Source organism: Pinus tabuliformis, chromosome 9 (assembly GCF_031772625.1).
Source record: "Pinus tabuliformis cultivar Carrire ecotype Pingquan chromosome 9, CPIR1, whole genome shotgun sequence".
NCBI lineage: Eukaryota > Viridiplantae > Streptophyta > Pinopsida > Pinales > Pinaceae > Pinus > Pinus tabuliformis.
In genome coordinates, this window is record NC_142307.1 from 198,677,420 (window position 1) to 198,697,621 (window position 20,202).

A 20,202-nucleotide genomic window follows, 5' to 3' on the forward strand; every position below is an offset into this window, starting at 1 on the left:
TCAAGCTTTTAGAACCACAGTCTATGGACAGACCACAGTTGAAAAATAATATGCTTTGTCCCCAGTGGAGTCGCCAATTATGTTAACTCCCAGGTTGTTCCCTTTGACTCCCAAGGGAATACGGCCGGGGTAACCACTAACCAATCTTTGGATTACAGTTTCTAGCCAAACTGTAATCAGAGAGGGCTCTCTCTTTATGATTTGTCTCTGTTTTGGTAGTATTTTAGGCTAGCTATGATGTTCAGGGTTTTGTTTTATGTTTTGGTTGAGGGATGTCTTCTGCATCTAAGGTGTAAGTTTTCAGGCAGTATTAGTCCATTGGGCAATGGAGTCTGTGGCTACAGGTTGACTGAATATTGAGTTGAGTTACTGAAATTACAGGGCCATTTAAATATCTCATGGAACAAATCTGAAATTGTGATTATGAGGTGTGTTCAACCAGTGAAAGGCAATTAAGAATTTTCCACTAAGCTGGGTGTGAGAAAGAGATATGTTGCACAGGAGCAAACTTGAATTCCTGAAACAACAATCACTGTGAAAGTATATAGTTTGAAAGTGCAGCAATTAAGAATTACACCTTTATAACTGTAACTGAAGAAAACATTTATAATAGCATAGATTGAGTCTAGAGTAATCTGTGATTAAATCCTAGAACTATTCTTTTTCTTTGCCATTAACTGTAAAACACAGAACATGAATGAGCTATGAGAAGATGACAAAACACATAACTAAGAGTTTGAAGAAAACTTATTGATTCATGAAACACGCAGGAATCCTGTAACATTCAGCAAAACACCACAATGACTCAGATAACGCAGAGCTTTGGAAATTCCATCAGCTTTTGTATTAATAGTCTGGAAATTTACAGCATAAGAAACTCTTGAAGAGAGATCAACAACAACCCCTGCAAGATTATGCGAGGGGGAATATATACAATTGGTCATACAAAATATCTGGAGCCTTGAGTCATTCTAGAAATGAATACGTTCACCCACTTTTCAAGATAGTAGATAAGAAAGTTATTACATCATTGAATACAAAATAAGTGCTCTTTATGTATGTCAGAAGATATTTTGACCTTTGGAGGCCACTGAGTCGGTCTGAACGTTCTGCTTTAACTCTGGAAAAATGTGCCTTTATGGCTGTCGTGCTGTAGTTTTTTGGCCCTGTCATCTGTAGCTGTCAATCTTGCTTTATTGGCCGATTAGTTCTGCTGAGTTGGCCCAGCCTTTTCCTTTTCATGCATGCTGATTTTATCAAATTTTCCTGTGCATGATCACCTATGAATTTAAATGAAAATTTGATTTACAGGCTCTGGTTTATAATATCAACTGTATCATTTTGGTCCAGTATTCCTGTGTGGGCAATTGATGTCTCAGAATTGCCTCTAATGTCTCATCTGCCTCTGTGTATTTGTAGAAGTTGGGAGGCACTTCAAACAGATGTTTGATCTCATCCATGATAAAAAATAAGTTTTCTACCCTGTTGTAGAGACTTTGTCCTGTAGCTGGCCCTGTTTCCTCTGAGGTGCTGGGCCTTTCAGTGATCTGATTTGTGGCGAATGTGTTGACCCTCTTGGCATATTGCTCATGTGTAAGTAGCCTTCCTGCGCTGTTCAGTAAGCCAGGGAGACCTCTGTTTTGCAATACCACAAATTTGTCCATGAATCTATTGACCTCTGTCTGCATGTCTTGGGTCCTTCTTTCTAATGTCTGCACCAGGTTTCTTAGTGTTAGGACCCTCTTTATTAACAAAATAGTCTCAGTCCTGTTGGAGATTCCCATAGTTGCTAACTGAGCACTTGTTCTATTATTAAGCACATTGATCATCTTGTTGGCAACTTCAGGCATATTGCCTAGAGAGGCCCTTGATCTCTGGATTTCCCTCTGTGCTTTTGCAATGAGCTCCAACTGCTCATGTATTGTCTCAATATACTGCCATTGATCAGTGATGGTTTGGCCAATATTGGCCCATAGCACTGTCTTGAGCTCAGCCACTACTTTATCCAGTGTGAGCTCTTTCTCCACCTCCTTTATCCTGTCTTTGAGGGCTTTTATATCCCTACCCTTTTCTGCCACAGTCTGCTTGGATTTATCATATCTTTCATTTACCTTGGCTAAATTCTCCCTGGCCTCATTTAATTCTGTCATTTGGGCTTCCAGGGCCTGAATCTCATTTCTCAGCTTTTGCATGTCCAGGCTTGGGGCCTGCTCTGTTGTTGGTGGTGGTGCTGAAGTAGGAGGTGCTGCCTGTTCTGTTTGTTGAGTGAGGGGAACAGTAGTTGGAGGAGCTTCCTCAAGGTTAATTATTTCTGGAGGAGGCTGAGATGTTTGACCTCCTTCCTTTTGCTGTAATGCTGCTTGCAATGCTGCCTGTGCAGCCTCTGATTCTCCCAACTTTTCTTGAGTCTGGATCAGCTGTTTGTATAAAGACACCAGCAAAGCTACTGCATCTTGATCATGTCTCAGCTGGGAAACTTCTTCCGTTTGAGGGTGAATAGTTGCTGGGATTTTGATCTTTTTCCTCAAAGCTGCCATGTCTGCATCCCTCAATTTCAATAATGCTTGTATGCCCTTGATGTCCTTGGGGTCATGCCCAATCTCTATGATTATATCTTCTAAGGCCCTGATCCTGTTGTCCTTTGCTTGAGAGGATGCTCTTTCCAACTCAAGTTGGGCAGCTGTATTATTTAGGCTATTTTCTAGCCTGTAGTTATCCAATGTCTTATCTGCCAAGGAGGCATACACCATCTCACCCGTTTGCTTATGCAATTCGATTTTGTCCATTGGGTGGATGTCCTTGGCAAGGACCTCAAGGTTGGTCCTTATGTAATCTCTAGGGGACTGTGGTTGCAATGCAGTTGGCATGAAGTGACTCATGATCATTTTGCCTTCATTAACATCATATGCAGACATTAGTCTTTGCTGGTTAGTGGGAGCCATTTTCAACAAATGATTATATAGCTGTATTTTTATTGGCTCATTCCTCCTCTTTATGTCAATGAACTGCTGTTTGATGCTCAGTTCACCTTCTCTCTGCTGGCTTGAGGAGCTGACTTCTCCTCCCACTATCCTCTCTTGTTCCTGCTGGAAGGAACTTGCTGAGGCCTCCATACTTGGTGGGCCCATGCCCAAAGATTGCCCCATAGGCATTTCCTCTTCTGAAAGGGGATTCATTTTGTGTCTTTTCTCCCCTTGAGTTGTTGTTGTTGTGAGGGGAGTCTCTCTGTCCCTCTTTCTACTTATATCCTCCTTTTGTGGGGTTTGGAGGATTGAGGCTTCAACTGTTGTTTCCTGGCTAGGAGGATTGAGGCCTCAACTGCCTTTTCTTGCTGTAGTGGTTGCTTTTTCTCTTGCTGCCCCTCTTGTGGTTGTTGTACCTATTGTTGTTGCTGCTGTACCTCCTCATGAGGTGGCTGTTCTGGTTCCATTTCCTTTTCCTTGCCTTTGGTAGAGGTTTGCTCGGTAGCTTTGGCTGCTTGCTGATTTGCTGTGGAGGAAGATGCAGCTATTCCCAGTTGAGTGCTTGGAAGAGTAAACACCTGTGAACAAAGCTCTAGGTCAGCCACCTTTTTCATATTTCTTAGTGCTCTTTGATTTAACTCTTCTTGTGTGATAGGCTCCTCTAAGGTTCCTCTCCTCCACTTTGTTTGATTTGCATACTTTTCTATATGAGGAAGTCTTACGTGGTCATAACAGGCCAACCTATATTTGACCCTTCTTAGGCTTATGAAGTGATTGGGGTCATATGGTTTCCAAAGGAAACTGGTTTGCAAGCCAAGGGATTCTAACATTCTATCCGCCTCTTGCCAACCTTCCTCGCTTTTGTTGTAGATAAAGTGGCCTAATTGGTTCCTGACCTTGAGCTCTGCTTTCTTGCCTCTGCCTGAAAAGTGTAGCACATCAGCATTCCAAAATTGCCTGAGGTATTCCAGGGCAAACAATCTCATGGGCACATATTTGGGCAATCTGTATGGGGGCAACTCACACCCATATATCCTTATAACTTTGTGGTTCTGGTAGAAGTACCAGTCCCCAATGCTATAAGATTTAGACAACTGAAGTACCCTTTGCATCTCATCAGTTAGTCTTGGAGGAGGTGAGCTCATCATCAGAGACATGGCTGGGTGGATGAAGAGATCTATGAACTCACAGTAAGTATATGGAGAGTCAGGTCTGCAGTGGAAGACAGAGGACCAATAGACCACTGACCTTGGATTGCCTTGGGCATCCACTCTTTTCACAGCAAAAGAAAACTTTTCATGTTGATAATATAGGATTAAGTGGTAGATGTAAGAGGTGTATCTGAACACCTTTTCTCTTGCCAAGTTCATCAACTGCTCATGTATCTTATCAGAGATGTAGGTGGCATAGTCATAGCAAATTGGAGACTTGCCAGGAGCAAACATGAGCATGATCACTAGCACAGTTTCATGAACAAATTCAATTGAATTATAGCCCAAAATGGGACTAATCATGTCTGCAAGATCTCTGCCCAATTGGTTGAGGTATACTTGGTTAATAGGAGTATACTTCACAGAGTCAGAGCCAATGTACAGCTGATTGAGTTTGGTGACCTGAGCATCTGTCAATCTAGCTCCTTGATTTATCAAATCTATTAGTGATAAAGGGACTAATTTCTTCTCAGTCTTGAAGTTCAGCATCTCTTTGATAGCTTCAGGGGTGATATAGAAAACAACTGAGCCTGAAGGATCAAGCACAACCCTCTGAGTAGGGTCATAGCATTCGACACATAGGTGGATTAAATCAGGGAACTGGTTGACCTGAGGGAGCTTGAAGATAGGGAGAGAAGAGTCCCATATGCCCAATACATCTGTTCCACTCTCATGTTTAGCCTTCAATTCATTTAGCAGGCGGATGTGGAACTTGGTCTTCATCAACATTTCCTCTGATATTTGATAATCCAGGTTTGCTAGAGGTTGCCATTCCAATTCTCTCTGAGGGGCATTTAAAGGGGCATCATTCAAGGCTACAGGTGCTATTGGAGGATCCATGGTCACTTTTAGGATTTCTGTTGTTTATAGACTGGTGTTACTGTGCAGAGCAACACCAAAGAGTTTTTCTTTAAAAGAAAGGTGAATTACTGATGAACAGAGAATAAATGGTTAATTACAGCAATTGAAATACTGCTCAAAGTATGGATAAGACAAATGCCTGGCTTTAAACTCTTTTTCACAGCAAATTGGTGCAGTTTAGGCTACCAGTCCACGATTGCGCGAACAAAATGTAAGTTTTATGAAAACTCTGGTAATATAAAGCTCAGCTGGTGAATTTCGACCTTACAGTGCAAATGGGGACTAGGCGCAGGGGATTCGCCGGTGAATTATGTGTTTTTTCGCTGTTTTAAGCTATTTTTGGCGTTTCACAGACAAAACGAGGCGCAGGAGGGATTTACAGGGATAAATACCTGGCAACTGTTAACAATGGTCACGAATGCAGGTGGAAATGGCGCGCCAGCGGTCTCCAGGTCGAATTCAGCAGGTTGGCGTGAGTTTGGACGTGAAAAACATGCAGAGAAAACGACAGCCGTTTTTGCAAAAAGTGCAAAAAACGCGAAATTTTGGCCAAAATATGGATTTTTTGGAACATTGGCGCTTTTTTTGGATGACGTCAGCATGACGTCATCAGGTGGGGTCAAGGTCGGATGACGTCAGCATGACATCATCGGGTGACGTGGCGGCATAAGAGAGATCGACAGGGATGGTGAGGTGGCAGACAGGTGGAGCACAGGCGGACGGGGGTGCCGACGCGGCGATGACGCTGGCGGTGACGCTGGCAGTGACGCTGGCAGGCGGGTTGACCGAAACCGGAAGTGGTTCGCGGTTTCATATCGCACCGCCTTGCATACAGAAGTGGAAATGTCAGAGGGGCCTCCGATACGATGTGGGGGTGACGCGTGGCAGAGGCTTGACGTCACCCTCTGAGAAATTTCGGACGGTATCTTTCGGACGTCGGGGCCGGTCCGAAATGCACGAGGGTCGTCGGATGAAAAGGGCCCGATCCGACGGTCGACGGATCGTTGAGGTGGCCGAACGATACGGATGGGGGGCGGGATTAAAATAATATTTCTTTTGAGATTTGCGCCCGGCGGGAACCTTAGGAATTTGGCGGTCTGCATGGTTTTTTCAATGTTTTTTTATAAAAATGCGGATAGCGCTAAGACTTTGGATAAATGGAAAAAGTGGGTTTTTATATGTATTTGCAAATGAAGCGGGTTAGGGGTAAAATGGGGTTTACCGCAAGGTTTCTTAGCAAATGAAGGGTTTAATGGGTTAAATGACTTCTGGAGGGGAAAGGGGGGTAAGGCTTAGGGCTCTTAAACTGACCAGATGTCAATTTAATCCTTGATAGTGAACATATGGCTATAATGCCAAGGGGAGGGATATTTATACCATAGTGTTATAACAGTAGGGAAAGGGTAACATAGGGGATTTAGATAGTAGAAGTTAGGGGTTAATATGGATGGAAAAGGTGAATGAGGAGTGAAATCACTAAGTTTATGTGGAGATAACTTAGCTTATGGAGTAGATCAAAATAAAAAGATTTTTAGACAAGAAATGTGGCTTTCAAAGGAATAAGAACCAGCATAAAACCTCAAATTCTTTCATCAACACAACTGATGAAGGGATGTTAGTAATGAAGGTAAAAAGGGGGAAAAGGAAGTTAGTCACGCTTCTTTGTTTTGCTGCAACATGATGGAGAAGAAGACCTTCTCAATCCATTGCTATTCCTTTGTGAATAGGTTAGCACACATTGAGTTGTAAGGAATGACATTTCTGCAACCCCATCTGCCTACCCATCTACTTGCCTAGCATTTTTTTGTTTCTTCATGGAGGGTGCACTTAGACTTGTAGACCCTTATGTGCCTTTTCTTTTCTTTGGATTTTTCCTTTTGATTTTCTATGTAGAACTACCCTTATTGCTTCCAAGGTCCCAGATTAAGCAGTTGGGAACCTTACTTCTCTACCTAAGCTACTGGTCTGCCAAGATTAAACAGTTTGGACAGACTTCTTTCTCTATTCTACAACAGAAAAATTGAAACCTGGCATGATCCAGATTAGGCTTTTGGACCATCCATCAAAACTTAATCAACATGAAACTATATACACACCTTGTCTCCTTTTGGAAATATGGGATCTTTGTATCATCAAAGCAGAGCATATTTGGAACTTTCTTTGCCAATCATGAAATATGAAACCTATTGGTATAGGTAGCTAACAGTACACACAGTGATCCGCTTTTCTCCTTATGGATCCAAGTCCCTATATATATGCATCATATTTTTTTTACCACGTCATTGGTCATTCCTATAACCCATATAGGGAATTCTTTAACCTACACACCAATTCTTTCTTAGCCTTCACTATGAATCCTTTTGGCTACTTCATGTAGATCTCTTCTTCCAGATCCCCATGTAAGAATGTTTTCTTCATGCTCATATGTTCTACCTAAAAATCAAAAGTAGCAACATTAAAAGTAATCTAATAGAAGCTAACATTACAAAAGTAGAAAAAATATCACTGAAATCAATACCAAACACCTAGGAATAACCTTTTTCCACTAATCAATCTTTGTATTTCTCCACTTTTCCTTATTCATTCATCTTCTTCTTAAATGCCCATTTGTTTCCAATGGGTTTTCTTCTAGCCAAAAACTCCACCAAATCCCAAGCCTCATTCTTGTCTAAGGTTGCCATTTCTGCAACCATGGCCCCTTTCCAGAGCTTTCCATCCTTTAAATCCACTACTTCCCTAATAGTTATTGGATCATCATAAATAATAAATAAAGAAAAATTTGAATGGAAATCATATGGACTATACCTCTCTAGATTCCTTCTTTCTCAAACTGGTCTCCTTAAAATCGAAGTGTGTGGTTCTTCTTCTTTTTATTCTTGTTCTTTTGTGGAGTTTGATTCTTCATCCTTTAGATCAAACTCTATATTCTCTAGTTCCTTTTCCCTTGGTAGGACTTCCTATTTCATGACATCCTTCATTTATCTAAATACCATATCTTGATTGTACACTACCTTCTTTATTTATGGGTTCCAAATCTTGTAAACTTTTAAATCATCTTTATTCCTGATAAAGATGAACCTTTCAGATTTACTATCCAACTTGGTTCTTTTCTTCTTTCAAACATGTACATATGTAGTGTAGCCAAATACTTAAGATGTTACATAGAGGGTGTCTTACCATTCCATACCTCATGTGGAGTCTTATCCTCCAATGCTAGTGAAGATGATATATTATACAAGTAACATGTAGTATCCACTACTTCTTCTTAGAATTCCAACCCTAATCGAGTCACTGAGCATGATTCTTTCCTTTTCCATCTACATCGTGTTCATCCTTTCTACAAATCTATGTTGTTGATGTGCATATGGAGTAGTCTTCTGCCATGATATACCACACTTTTTACAAAATGCTTTGAATTCTTTCTTGCAGATTTCCTAGCCATTATCTATCCTCAACACCTTAATCTTCTTCTCTATCTAATTTTCCACTAGAGCCTTAAATTCTTTAAACCTGTCAAAGACTTCATATTTCTTCATGAGGAAATATATCCATGTATTACTAAAGAAGTCATCTATAAATGATATGTAGTACACAAATTTACCTAGTGATGGAACCAAGACAAGTCCAAACACATCATTGTGCACAAAGCACTAATATTCCTTCTCCCTTTTGGCAACAGAAGAAAAACTCACCCGATTATGCTTCTGATATACAAAATGTTCATAGAAAGAAAAATCTAAAGAGAAAGTAGACATACCTTCTACCATACCATTACCATGTAATATTTGAAGGCCCTTATCTCTAATATGCTTTAGTATTTGATGCCATAATAGAGTCTTTTCTCTAGAGACTACAACATATGTCGCTCCACTTTCAAGAACAACAAAACTATTGCACCCATTAATAATAGTTCTTCCTAGCAATTTGTACAGAGTTCTGATTTGAACTCCCTGCATCAACACCAATGCTTCTTGAACGATCATGTAGGTATCTTTTTTAAACACTATCTTCAAACTTGCATCATCCATCGTGCTTATAAAAATTATATTTATGGAAAATCTTGGAATGTGCAAAACAACAAAAAAAAATTCTAATCCTTTTACCTATTAAATTTAACTTGAATTTTCCTCATCCTATGATTCTGGTCTTCTTTTCATTACCTAGGAATACATCACGACCATCCTTTTTCTCATATTTGCAAAACCACTCCCTATGGGGAGTCATATGAAAGGATGTACTTGATTTAATTAACCATGCCTTATGATCTACATGTTTAGTCAAAAAATCCAAGTACACATCCCACCTTCATCTGAGGTGGTTTCACCTCTACAAAAGTTGCATCATTAGATCCCTTTCATTTCTAAGAAGTTTTAGATCTAGAATCCTCTTGCAGTGCCCTTACTTTCCACATTTCTAGCATGCCTTTATGAATTTTCCTAGAGATTTATATCTCCCTTTAGATTTAGATCTACCACTTGAGGATTTATTTCTATTTATGGTCTAGGAGTATCCTCTTATAGAAAAGGCATCGTCATTTTCATTCTCCATGTTTTTCGATATCATCTTCTTCGACAACAAGGATGAGACTATTTCATTCGATTTTAAGGTAGTTATGTTCCTACCTATGGAAATAACCAGACTATCCCATGGGTATGGTACAAAACATAACAAATTGATGCACTTATTTTCATGTAAAATTTTAATATCAACAAATAATAACTGGCTTACCATAGTATTGAAGGCGTTTAGATGCTTGGTCATCAAGTCTCCTTTTGGGTGTGTGTTATATTCTTTCTACGCATCATGGAGACCCAATAATAGTTGACCAAACCCAAGGATGGGGGGCTAGACCCAAATATGGTGGGCAAACCTACCCGTGTCTTTGTACATGGTTTTTGCACATGGTTTTGGGCATGACGGTCTTTTCCCCATGGTATTTTGTAGATTTGGTCAAGGGAATTATGATTATGTTATAATCCAAGGTTAGTGGATTGGGGTTTATGAATGCTTCAACATGTATATATATGTATTTTAACATTGAAAGGAATATAATGAAAAATTTGTTTTTGTAGTAGTCCCGGTTTTGGGATCCAAATGAAAATCTCTATGTATATTTGTTTTATGTTTCACCATTGCATTTTTTTTTGTTTTAATAATTCATGGGCAGGTAATTTTTGTATAGGGTTAAAACTTATATTAGGTATCAGAGTTTTTTCAGCTTCAACATAATGCATTTTTTGATAAGGGGTTTTGCTCAGGACTGTGGTAGACCCTATTATAGTGGGAGATCTGTGGGATCAATTCTTGCAATGAATGGAGATGGCGAATAGTGGAAAGATAGAGATCGACAAATTTAATGGATAGAGTTTTGAGTTGTGAAAGCTCAATATGGAGCATCTGTTGGTGGATAAAGATCAGTGGATCATAGTAGATATAGGTACTGAACCAAAGACAATGTCAATAGAAGGCTGGGTGATGTTGGATTGGAGGGCAAAGAGCACAACATAGTTGTGCATATTATATTTAGTATTGTTGAATGTTTCAAGAGAAGCTACAACCAAGGCTTTATAGGACAAGTTAGGCACTTTATATCATTCTAAGTCTCTTGTGAAAAATTGTTCTTGTTCAAAAAGTTGTATAACCTAATAATGAAGGATGGAGACTCGATGACAAAGGATTAAATGCCTTTAATATTGTGGTGAGCCAGTTATTATCTATTGATATTAAAATTTCAGATGAAGATAAGTGCATCAGTCTATTGTGTTCTCTACTAGATTCATGGGATAGTCTGGTTGTTGCTATCATCCTTGTTTTTAGAGGAGATGAGATGGAAAAATATGGAGATGCCTTGTCCATGAGAGAACAGTCCCAAAATACAAACAAAAATAAGTCCTCAAGTGAGAGATATAAATATAGAGGGAGATATAAATCTCTAGGAAAACCTGTAAAGATGCTGGAAATGCAGACAAGAAGGGAACTATAAAAATGATTATAAATCTAAAATTCCTGAGAAAGGAAAGGGATTTAATGATGCTCCTTTTGTGGAGGTGAAAACCACCTTAGACGAAGGTGGGGATGTGTACTTGGCTTATTATTCAAGTACACATGTAGATCATGAGGCATGGTTGATTGACTCAGGTGCATCCTTTCACTTCACTCCCCATAGGGAGTGGTACTATGAGTATGAGAAATATGATGGTGGTGATGTATTCTTAGAGGATGAAAAGAAGGAAAAAATCATGGGATGTGGAAAATTCAAGTTGAAGTTTCAATGTGGAAGGATTAGAACAATTCTTGGTGTTTTTCATATTCCTCCATTAGTAAGAAATCTAATTTTTGTAAGCAAGATGGATGATGCAAGTGTAAAAACAATGTTTGAGAAAGGTACCTGCAGGATGGTTTAGGGAGCACTGGTATTGATGCAGGGACTTTAGATTGGAACTATGTACAAGCTTCTAGGTAGCACTATTATTAATGGGTGCAACAGTTTTGTGGTTCCTGAAAGTGGAGCTGAAAATATAGTCGTCTCAAGAGAAAAAACCATGTTGTGGCATCAAAGACTTAGACATATTGGAGACAAGGGACTTCAAATACTGCATGGTAATGTTATGATAAAAGGTATGTCTAGTTTCTCTCTAGATTTTGATTTCTATGAATATTTTTTATATGGGAAGAAAAATCGAGTGAGTTTCCCCTCTAGTGATAAGAGGGTGAAATGGATATTGGATCTTGTGCACAGTGATGTGTTTGGATCTATTTTGGTTCCATCTCTGGGTAAATTTTTGTACTATGTCTCATTTATAAATGACTTCTTGAGGAATAAATGGATATATTTCCTGAAGAAGAAATTTGACATATTTGAAAGGTTTAAATAATTTAATGCTCTGGTGGAAAATGAGACAGAGAAGAAGATTAAGGTGTTAAGGATAGATAATGGTGGAGAATTTTGTAAGAAGGAATTTGAAGAATTCTATAAGAAGTGTGGTATAGCACAGTAGAATATTACTCCATACAGGTACCAACAAAATGGAGTTGTCGAAAGAATGAAGAATACATTGATGGAAAGGGCAAGAAGCATGCTCAGTGGCACTCGCTTAAGGTAGGAATTCTAGGGAGAGGGAGTGCATACTACATGTTAACTGGTTAACAAATCACCTTGATCAATGTTGGAGGATAAGACTCTACATGCGGTATGGACTGGTAAGAAACCATCTCTTTCACATTTGAGGGTATGCTATGTTGCATATGTACACATTCTAAAGGAGAAAAGAACCAAGTTGGATAATATGTCTAAAAGGTGCATATTTATTGGGTATAAGGATGGCTTAAGAGGCTATAAGATTTGGAACCCAAAAACTAGGAAGGTGGTGTATGACTAAGATGTGGTGTTTAGAGAGGTGAAAGATGTTATTAAACATGAAGTCCTAGCAAAGGAACCTAAAAAGATAGAGTTTGAATTATAGGAGGAAGAATTAGGCTCTACAACAGAACAGGGATCAGAAGAGGAAGGGCCACAAAATCCATCTTTGAGAAGATCAATTCAAGAGAGAAGGAAGCCAAAGAGGTAAAATCCATCTAATTTCTATTCAAATTTTTCTTTATCTATTACTAATGAAGATAACAGAACTTTTAGGGAGGCAGTGGATTCAAAAGATGGAAAACACCAAAAAGAGGCCATGGTTGATGGAATGGTATCTTTGGCCAAAAATGGGGCTTCAGATCTGGTGGAGTTGTCAGCTTGAAGGAAACCCATTGGCAACAAATGGGTGTTTAAGAAGAATATGAATGCATAAGGAAAGGTGGAGAAATACAAAGCTCGGTTGGTAGAAAAAGGTTATTCCCAGGTGTTGTTTATTGATTTTGGTGATATTTTTTATCCTATTGCCAAGTTGGCTTCTATTAGATTACTTTTATTTGTTTTGTTTTGTTTATTTTTATTTTTATTTTGAGTTTGAGGTAGAATAGATGGACGTGAAGACAACATTTCTTCACAGGGATATGGAAGTATAGATCTACATAAAGCAACTAGAAGGATTTACGGGGATGGGTAAGAAATAACTATTATGCAGGTTAAAAAAGTCTTCGTATGGGTTAAAACGGTCACCAAGGATGTGGTATCAAAATTGTGATACATATATATGGGGACTTGGCTTCGCAAGAAGAAAAGAATATCACTATGTGTATTTTAAATTAATTGGTAATTGTGTTAATTATTTGGTCTTATATGTGGATGATATGTTGTTGAATGGAAATGACAAAGAAATTATCCAGGAATTGAAGAGCCAATTGTCCTCAAAATTTGACATAAAGGATCTTGGTGCTACAAACTATATATTGGACATGGAAATTGAATGAGAACAAGAAAAGAGGAAACTCTAGTGAAAATACAAAAAGTATGTTGAGATAATATTGTAGAGGTTTGATATTCGGGATAGTAAACCGGTCAAGGTTCCTATTCATGTAGGTGTAAATTTATCTATTGAACAATGTCCCAAGAAACAAGAAGAGTATGAAGAAATGCCACATGCTCCATATGCGAGTGCGGTTGATAGCTTGATGTGTGCAATGATTTGTACTAGACTAGGCATTACACATGCAGTGGGAATATTTAGTAGGTTTATGTCAAAAACAGGGAAGAAGCATTGGACAACAATGAAGCGGGTTTTTAGGCATTTGCATGACACTATTGATTATGGTATGTGCTACTAAGGAAGAGAAAATTGGACAGATATTTGGACATTTGTGGCTTTGCTGATGCAGACTGGGCTAGAGATCTAGATCAGAGAAGATCTACAAGTGGGTATGTGTTTAACCTATTTGGAGGAGAAATCAATTGGATGAGAAAGAGATAGTCTATAGTGGCACTTTAAACTATAGAGGTTTAATACATGGAAACCACTCATGCAAGAAAGGAAGTAATTTGGTGTCAGAGATTGTGTTCAAATATAGGGTTGGTATAGTGAGCTATACGGATAAAATGTGATAGCCAAAGTGCAATTTTATGGGAAAAGAACCCTGCTTACCATTTGAAGACAAAGCACATTGATGTTTAGTATCATTTTGTGAGGGATATGGTTGAAGAAAAAAAGGTGTTGTTGGTAAAGGTGGACACTTTGAAGAATGTTGTGGATGCATTGAAAAAGTCTATGAGCACTCAGAAGTTTTATTGGTGTAGAGAAACAATGGGAATTGCAGCCCTCGACCAATGGCCAAGCTCTCATGTGGCCCCCTGTGTGGAAAGAAAAAAATAAATGGGAGAATGTTTGGTGTGTGCTATATTCTTTCGACGTGTCATGGCGTCTAGGGCAACACTCCGGAGAAAAAAGTAGTTTACACGGACCCAAGGATGGGGAGTTCAACCCAAAGATGGTGGGAAGACCTCCCCTTGGTTTTGTAGATGGTGTTTTCACATGGTTTTGGGCATAATGGTTTTCTTCCCATGGTATTTTGTATATCCGATCAAGGGAACTATGGTTATGTTCTAATATAGAATTAATGAATAATTTGGGGTTTATGAATGCATTGACATGTATATATATGTATTGTAACATTGAAAGGTATATAATGAAAAATCAATCCGATAGTCCTAGTTTTGGGATCCAGGGGAAATCGCCATGTACATTTGTTTTATGTTCTAGCCATTGTATATTTTTTTGTTTCAAGAATTTGTGTGCAGGTAAGTTATGTACAGGATTAAAACCTACATCTCCATGCCTCATCTTTAGGTTATATAGCTTTTTCCATAGGAACAATTTACTTACTAGGGACTTAGACTAATACAAAGTACCTAACTTATCCCACAAAGCTTTTGTTTTAAATTATCCTATAACATTTAGTAACATTGAATTTGAGACACAAAATAGTATTGTGTTCTTTTCCTTCCAAATTGCTTTAGTCCTCTGTGGATAATTTCATTATTTTAGTACATGGACCCATCATGATCCACTGATCTTTATCCACCAACAGATCCTTAATCTTGAGCTTCCATACCATAAAATTTTGATTGTTGAATTTCTAAATCTCTATCTTTCCCTTGTTCTCCATTCCCTTTCACCATAAGAATTGATCCCGAATATCTCTCACTATAACAGGGTCTACCAAGAGGCCTAAGAAATTCCCCTCAACTGCAAAGGAATCCCTTGAAGGTAAAATTTCTTTGATGCCAAATGAAGTTTTTAGCCCTATAAAAAAATTACCTGTAAACAAATTCTTAAAAAATAAAAAACTGAAAATATGCAATGGCGATAACATAAAATATACATAGATAGTTTTCTCCTGGAACTTAAAACCGAAAAAAACTAGATTGATTTTTCATTATATTTCTTTCAATGTGTTGTCTGTGCTTGAAATTTTTCAACCAAGGGGGTATCCATGATGTGAAGTCCCAATTATACCTCGCATTGTTTGGAGTAGGAGCCCCAACCAGAAATATGGTCAGTTACCATTATCCTTATGGACTTTCCTTGACTAGCATTATTAGCATAATAGGTTATACAAATAGTTTTTGAAACAAGAACGTAATCTGGCACTATGAGGCATACAATTGTGGTGTATATAAGGTACTTTCATGGCAAGAAAAAAAGAGAGTGAGCCTCTAGAAGAAAAGTAATAGCATTATCCTAAAAGAGACACACAAGAGCATAAGAGGAGCATTAGTTAACCTGCAAAGTATTTCACAAGACAACCATGATCATAAAACCAAATAAAAAACACATTCAACAATGTAAGTACCAAAGGCACCAAAATAGTTCAATTTCCTTGGTACATGTGAACAAAACACATACCACAAACATATAAATAATAGTCTTACTATATTCACGATACATGCATGAAAATATGTTGGCTCATCAATCTTCATATATTAAGTGTAAGTACCAAGATATAAAGTACAATGCTACCACACGAGCCTCAATAGTAAAACATTAAGTCACCACTTGATCTTCCAAAGAAATATCTTCTCTCCTATGCCAAACTAGAGAAGCCAATTTGGGAAGTTCCAGTCCAAAAAGTCCCTTACTTGAGTTATGAACATGTATTTATAACAAATGAGGTGACTCTCCACCTCCCATGTGACTCTTGACCTCCCTCATGACTCTAAAGCTTCTACAATGACTTTTCAAATTCTTACATGACCTTTGAGATTCTATATGACTTTAGAACTCAATAGTGACTCTTCATATTCCATGTGGGACCCTTGGTCTTCCACATATTTTACATTTTCTCATTTTGGGAAATTATACAATTATATTCCACAAATGATGTGGCAAGGCATTATGACACATGTGACTCTTGAGATGACCCTTGAAAATAATGACATGGAAATTCATGATGATGTGGCATTGCCAAGCTACTCCTTTTGCTTCTTTCTTTTCATTTTCATGATGGATATTGCATGTGTTTCATCTTCATCCTCCAAGCGGTTAATTGATATGGAGTCTTCATGTGATCTAGATCTTTGATATTTTGTGATAAGATAGCATCCCTTCATCTTATTGCTCGATGACTTATTCATGGTTCCAGCTTCACAAGTGTCTTCTCGTATGGTCTCCTTCTCTTCTTCTTTGAGCATCATCCTCTCATGTCAAGATGTAATACATGCAAGTGGAATCCACTCATGATAAGATGACATCAGTCCATAAATATCCTAGTCTATATTTCTTCCTAAATATGACAAATTGCGCTAGGACTGGGCACTGGATGAAGAGGAATACACAAGGATCGTGTAGTGCATAGTTCCATGGGCCACAAGTGATGGATTGAAACTTGAGAGTGCACAATTCATAGTTTTGGAGCCTTGGGTAGGGAGACTGTATAGTTGAGGAGCTCAGTGAGGTAATCTTGAGCCTTAAAGTTTCTGAATGTGCTATATGAGAGAGAGAGAGAGAGAGGCCTAGGGATTGCACAATGTTGGCTTAAGGGGGCATAACCCAGGTTCAGAGTTATTTACGCCAACCAAGAAAAACCTAATTACAGGCCCTTTCAGCAACAACCTGTGTAGCGTAGGCTGCAGTCTCACTCGAAGCAGTATTGGGGGATGCTAGAACCAGGTTTCTACATCCAGAGGCCTATGTGATGGTCTTCCTAAGGACATCATAGCTTAGATCTGCCTTCATGTAGATCTATTCCTTCCAACTACCAATTGCTGCAACTCTATCAAAATGACCTTCAGACCTTCGCTACGGTTCCTGATTGTGCTTAACATGCATAAAAGATATAGATTAACTACTTTCAAGCAATAAATTGTATTAATTCATATAAATAGATCATAGAGCAAAGATACATAAACTTAAACAGAGGTAAATAAACAAGGCATATATGCACATATTTGGCTCAAAAGAATGTTTATTAAGATATAAAATTTCAGATATAGACTTCTCCTTGCACACTCAGCTGCAGGGGCTCGCACACTCAGCTTGTGGACTTATCAAGGTCTCTGCGTACTCAACTGCAGGAGCCTTCCTCTTTCGCCTAAGTACAGGAAGTAAACCTTTCCTATCTTAAACACCTTGTCCTTACAATAATTATTCCTCAAGTGTTATCCCCTTAGACTCGCTATGACTCAACTATATATAGCCTTTTCATTGCAATATCATGGTATGTGGACCATAGGCGGGTCTCAAAACCATCCTGTCACCTACCCATAAAAGGGACTAATGCCCCTTTGACTTTTACTTAACTTCGCACTCTGCTTCCATATTTCATGGAGACTTTACATTCTTTCACAAAAATTATTACAAAAATTGCCTTAACTGATAAAATTTGACCCCAAGGATCCCATCCCAATAGGCCCCTAATACAAATATGGTGACTCGACCTCAAACCACTAAGTTGGCTTCTCCACTTTATTGTGGAGGTCACTAAACTCGTGCTTCAATACTTCAAGGTCTGATATACTCTGTACTACAGCCTACTACACTTCTTCTACTAGCTTCTCTATAATTGACCCCTCCATCGTGAGGTGCATGGTCCTTTCTGTGTGCTGGAAAATTTTCATCTTTTCTTGGATGGCTAGAGTAATCTAGCTTGCTTCCTCTGTCCATGGTTGAAACCGAGCCTTCAAAATTACTTCTTTGTGGTGCAACTCCTCAACCTATGCCTGCAACATCTTCATTTCTTGCAAGTGCACAAAGCGCTAGACTGGCTCTAAAGTGCACGTAGTCACCTTGATCTCATCAACTTGCTATTGTGCCTCTATGATCTATGTACGCATTCATTGCAGATTTGAGTCCTCCTACAACGTAGTCCATAGCTCCATTGCATTTTCAAAAAGACCACTGCAGCCCGATACTACATTCTCCAAAGTAGACATGCGCTCTCTGATGGCTGTGCCATGCTACTCCCTAACATCTGGCGGAGTATTCAATCATAGTTTCAATTGCAGTTCCGAGATCTTGATTTGAAAATAAAAAGTAACTCATCCTACCTCATCCTTAGACTGTCACACTGCAGCAGCCAATTTTTGAATCTTTGCTGAAGCTGCTGCATCCTCTGGAATGTGTAGTTCTAGTACTAAATTACATGCTTGTGTAATTGTGGCTTCTAGGTTCTGGCTTCACACTGATAGCTCTTATTTTTCCTTAAGAGCCTAAGCCTTTTTGGTGAATATCTGCTCATTTTTCATTTTTTCTTCACTAATTACCAATAGCGCGCTCTTCTCTCTGATCTAAAGCTCATCTAAGACCCTCTGATGAAGCACATGGAGGGTTTGAAGGGGTGGTGCGGCTAAATTCATACCCATCCCTTTGATATTTTTGAGCTGAGTGTTATCTTCCTCTGACTCTGCATATAATGCCCCTTCTATCAAGGGAGTCACTTTGAGGTCCAGAGTTCGTTCTGTTTCCATTACGCTCTCGCTTGCTTACTGTAGGCTCTCTTGAACCTCGCTCGCTTGTCCCACGCTTGCCTGAATTATGCTTGCTTGAATATGTAACTTGCACAAATCCTTCTAGATGCTCCCCAATGTCTTCATGTACTACTGCTCAAATTGAGTCCACAACTCTATCGTTGTGTCGCGGACCTTATCCTCGATCTCATCTAAGTGCCCCTCAGTGAGGACCATTAGATCCACGTGTGCATGTTTGTCTGATGTTTTCTTATTCTTGGGTCCTTAAGTCGTCTCCTTAGTCCACCTCTGCAATTTGAAGGGAGTTCTCTACTCGTCACCCCTGCCTCCTTCCTGCTCGAACTGTTCATACTCTTCAGTATGCTGAGAAGCTGATACTTCAACTTCTATTGTGGCCTCTTTTACAACGTGCTCTTTATTGGCAACTACCTTAGTAGCATCTGCTTTAGCAACAACTTCTTTCTTCTTCTGATAAGCTAACTCCCATGATGTTGCTTGTGCTTCTTCTTTCCATTTCTATGCAACTGTCATTTGTGAAGAAGATCTTTCTCTACCTTTGCTGGTACTTACGCCAAGATCTGTGGGTTGTTGGCACTCCGCTGGCCATGTCCCCATAATATCCTATACATTGGCCTCTATAACTAGGTATGGCATCTTGTGCCATATCTTCTTAGGGTCTCACCTCACATGGATGGATACATTATGAAAATCGGCCTTAAATTCCACGAAGGCCCGCAACTGCTCAAACAAGGTGGGAAACAACTTTGGCCTCTCACTGATCATTGTGCGGAGGTCCATCTCGACTAGTATCTAGAATACTTTTGACTCTATGATCCTCTCCAGATCATTCGTCGCCCACAATGAAGCAAACTTCACTACCTTCGATAAATCCTCATCCTGTGGAGGTAACTGACTATCCTCCGAGAGTCGCCATGTGACAAGCATAATCAATAGTAGGAGCCAGGCATAATGAAAAGCCTTTCTTTCTTCCCATGCTTCATGATAATTTGCTAAGAATTCCTTGCAGTGGTACTGCACCCAGTTGTACTGCACCGCCTTTTTGCACTGTGCAGCCAATGAAATTACTGGCACTGAAAGTTCGTCCATGTGACATTTGATCATGAGCTTCCCAGCCAAAATCTGAGCAAAAAACTCCAACACTTGGTATATAATAGAGCGGATAGAGTATTTGCTTGACTTCTTGACTAGCCCAAACTCAATTTTCATTTTATCTGCAAGTTCATTCTCCTTGCATTTACCTCCAAACTCCTTGGCTAGATCCACCCCTTTATAGGGAAATTTCGTAATGATGTGGATCAGCATG

The 20,202-nt window shown here is 39.1% G+C and overlaps 1 protein-coding gene across 1 annotated transcript in view; it reads right to left on the reverse strand.

The window, feature by feature from the left end:
- Positions 1-18,878, reverse strand: part of LOC149147832 (FRIGIDA-like protein 3) — an 85,373-nt gene extending 66,495 nt beyond the window's left edge. Inside the window, exon 1 of the mRNA XM_089441962.1 lies at positions 18,770-18,878. Coding sequence (XP_089298088.1) covers positions 18,770-18,878 — 109 coding nt within the window. The remainder of the gene's footprint in view (positions 1-18,769) is intronic.
- Positions 18,879-20,202: the final 1,324 nt, after the last annotated feature.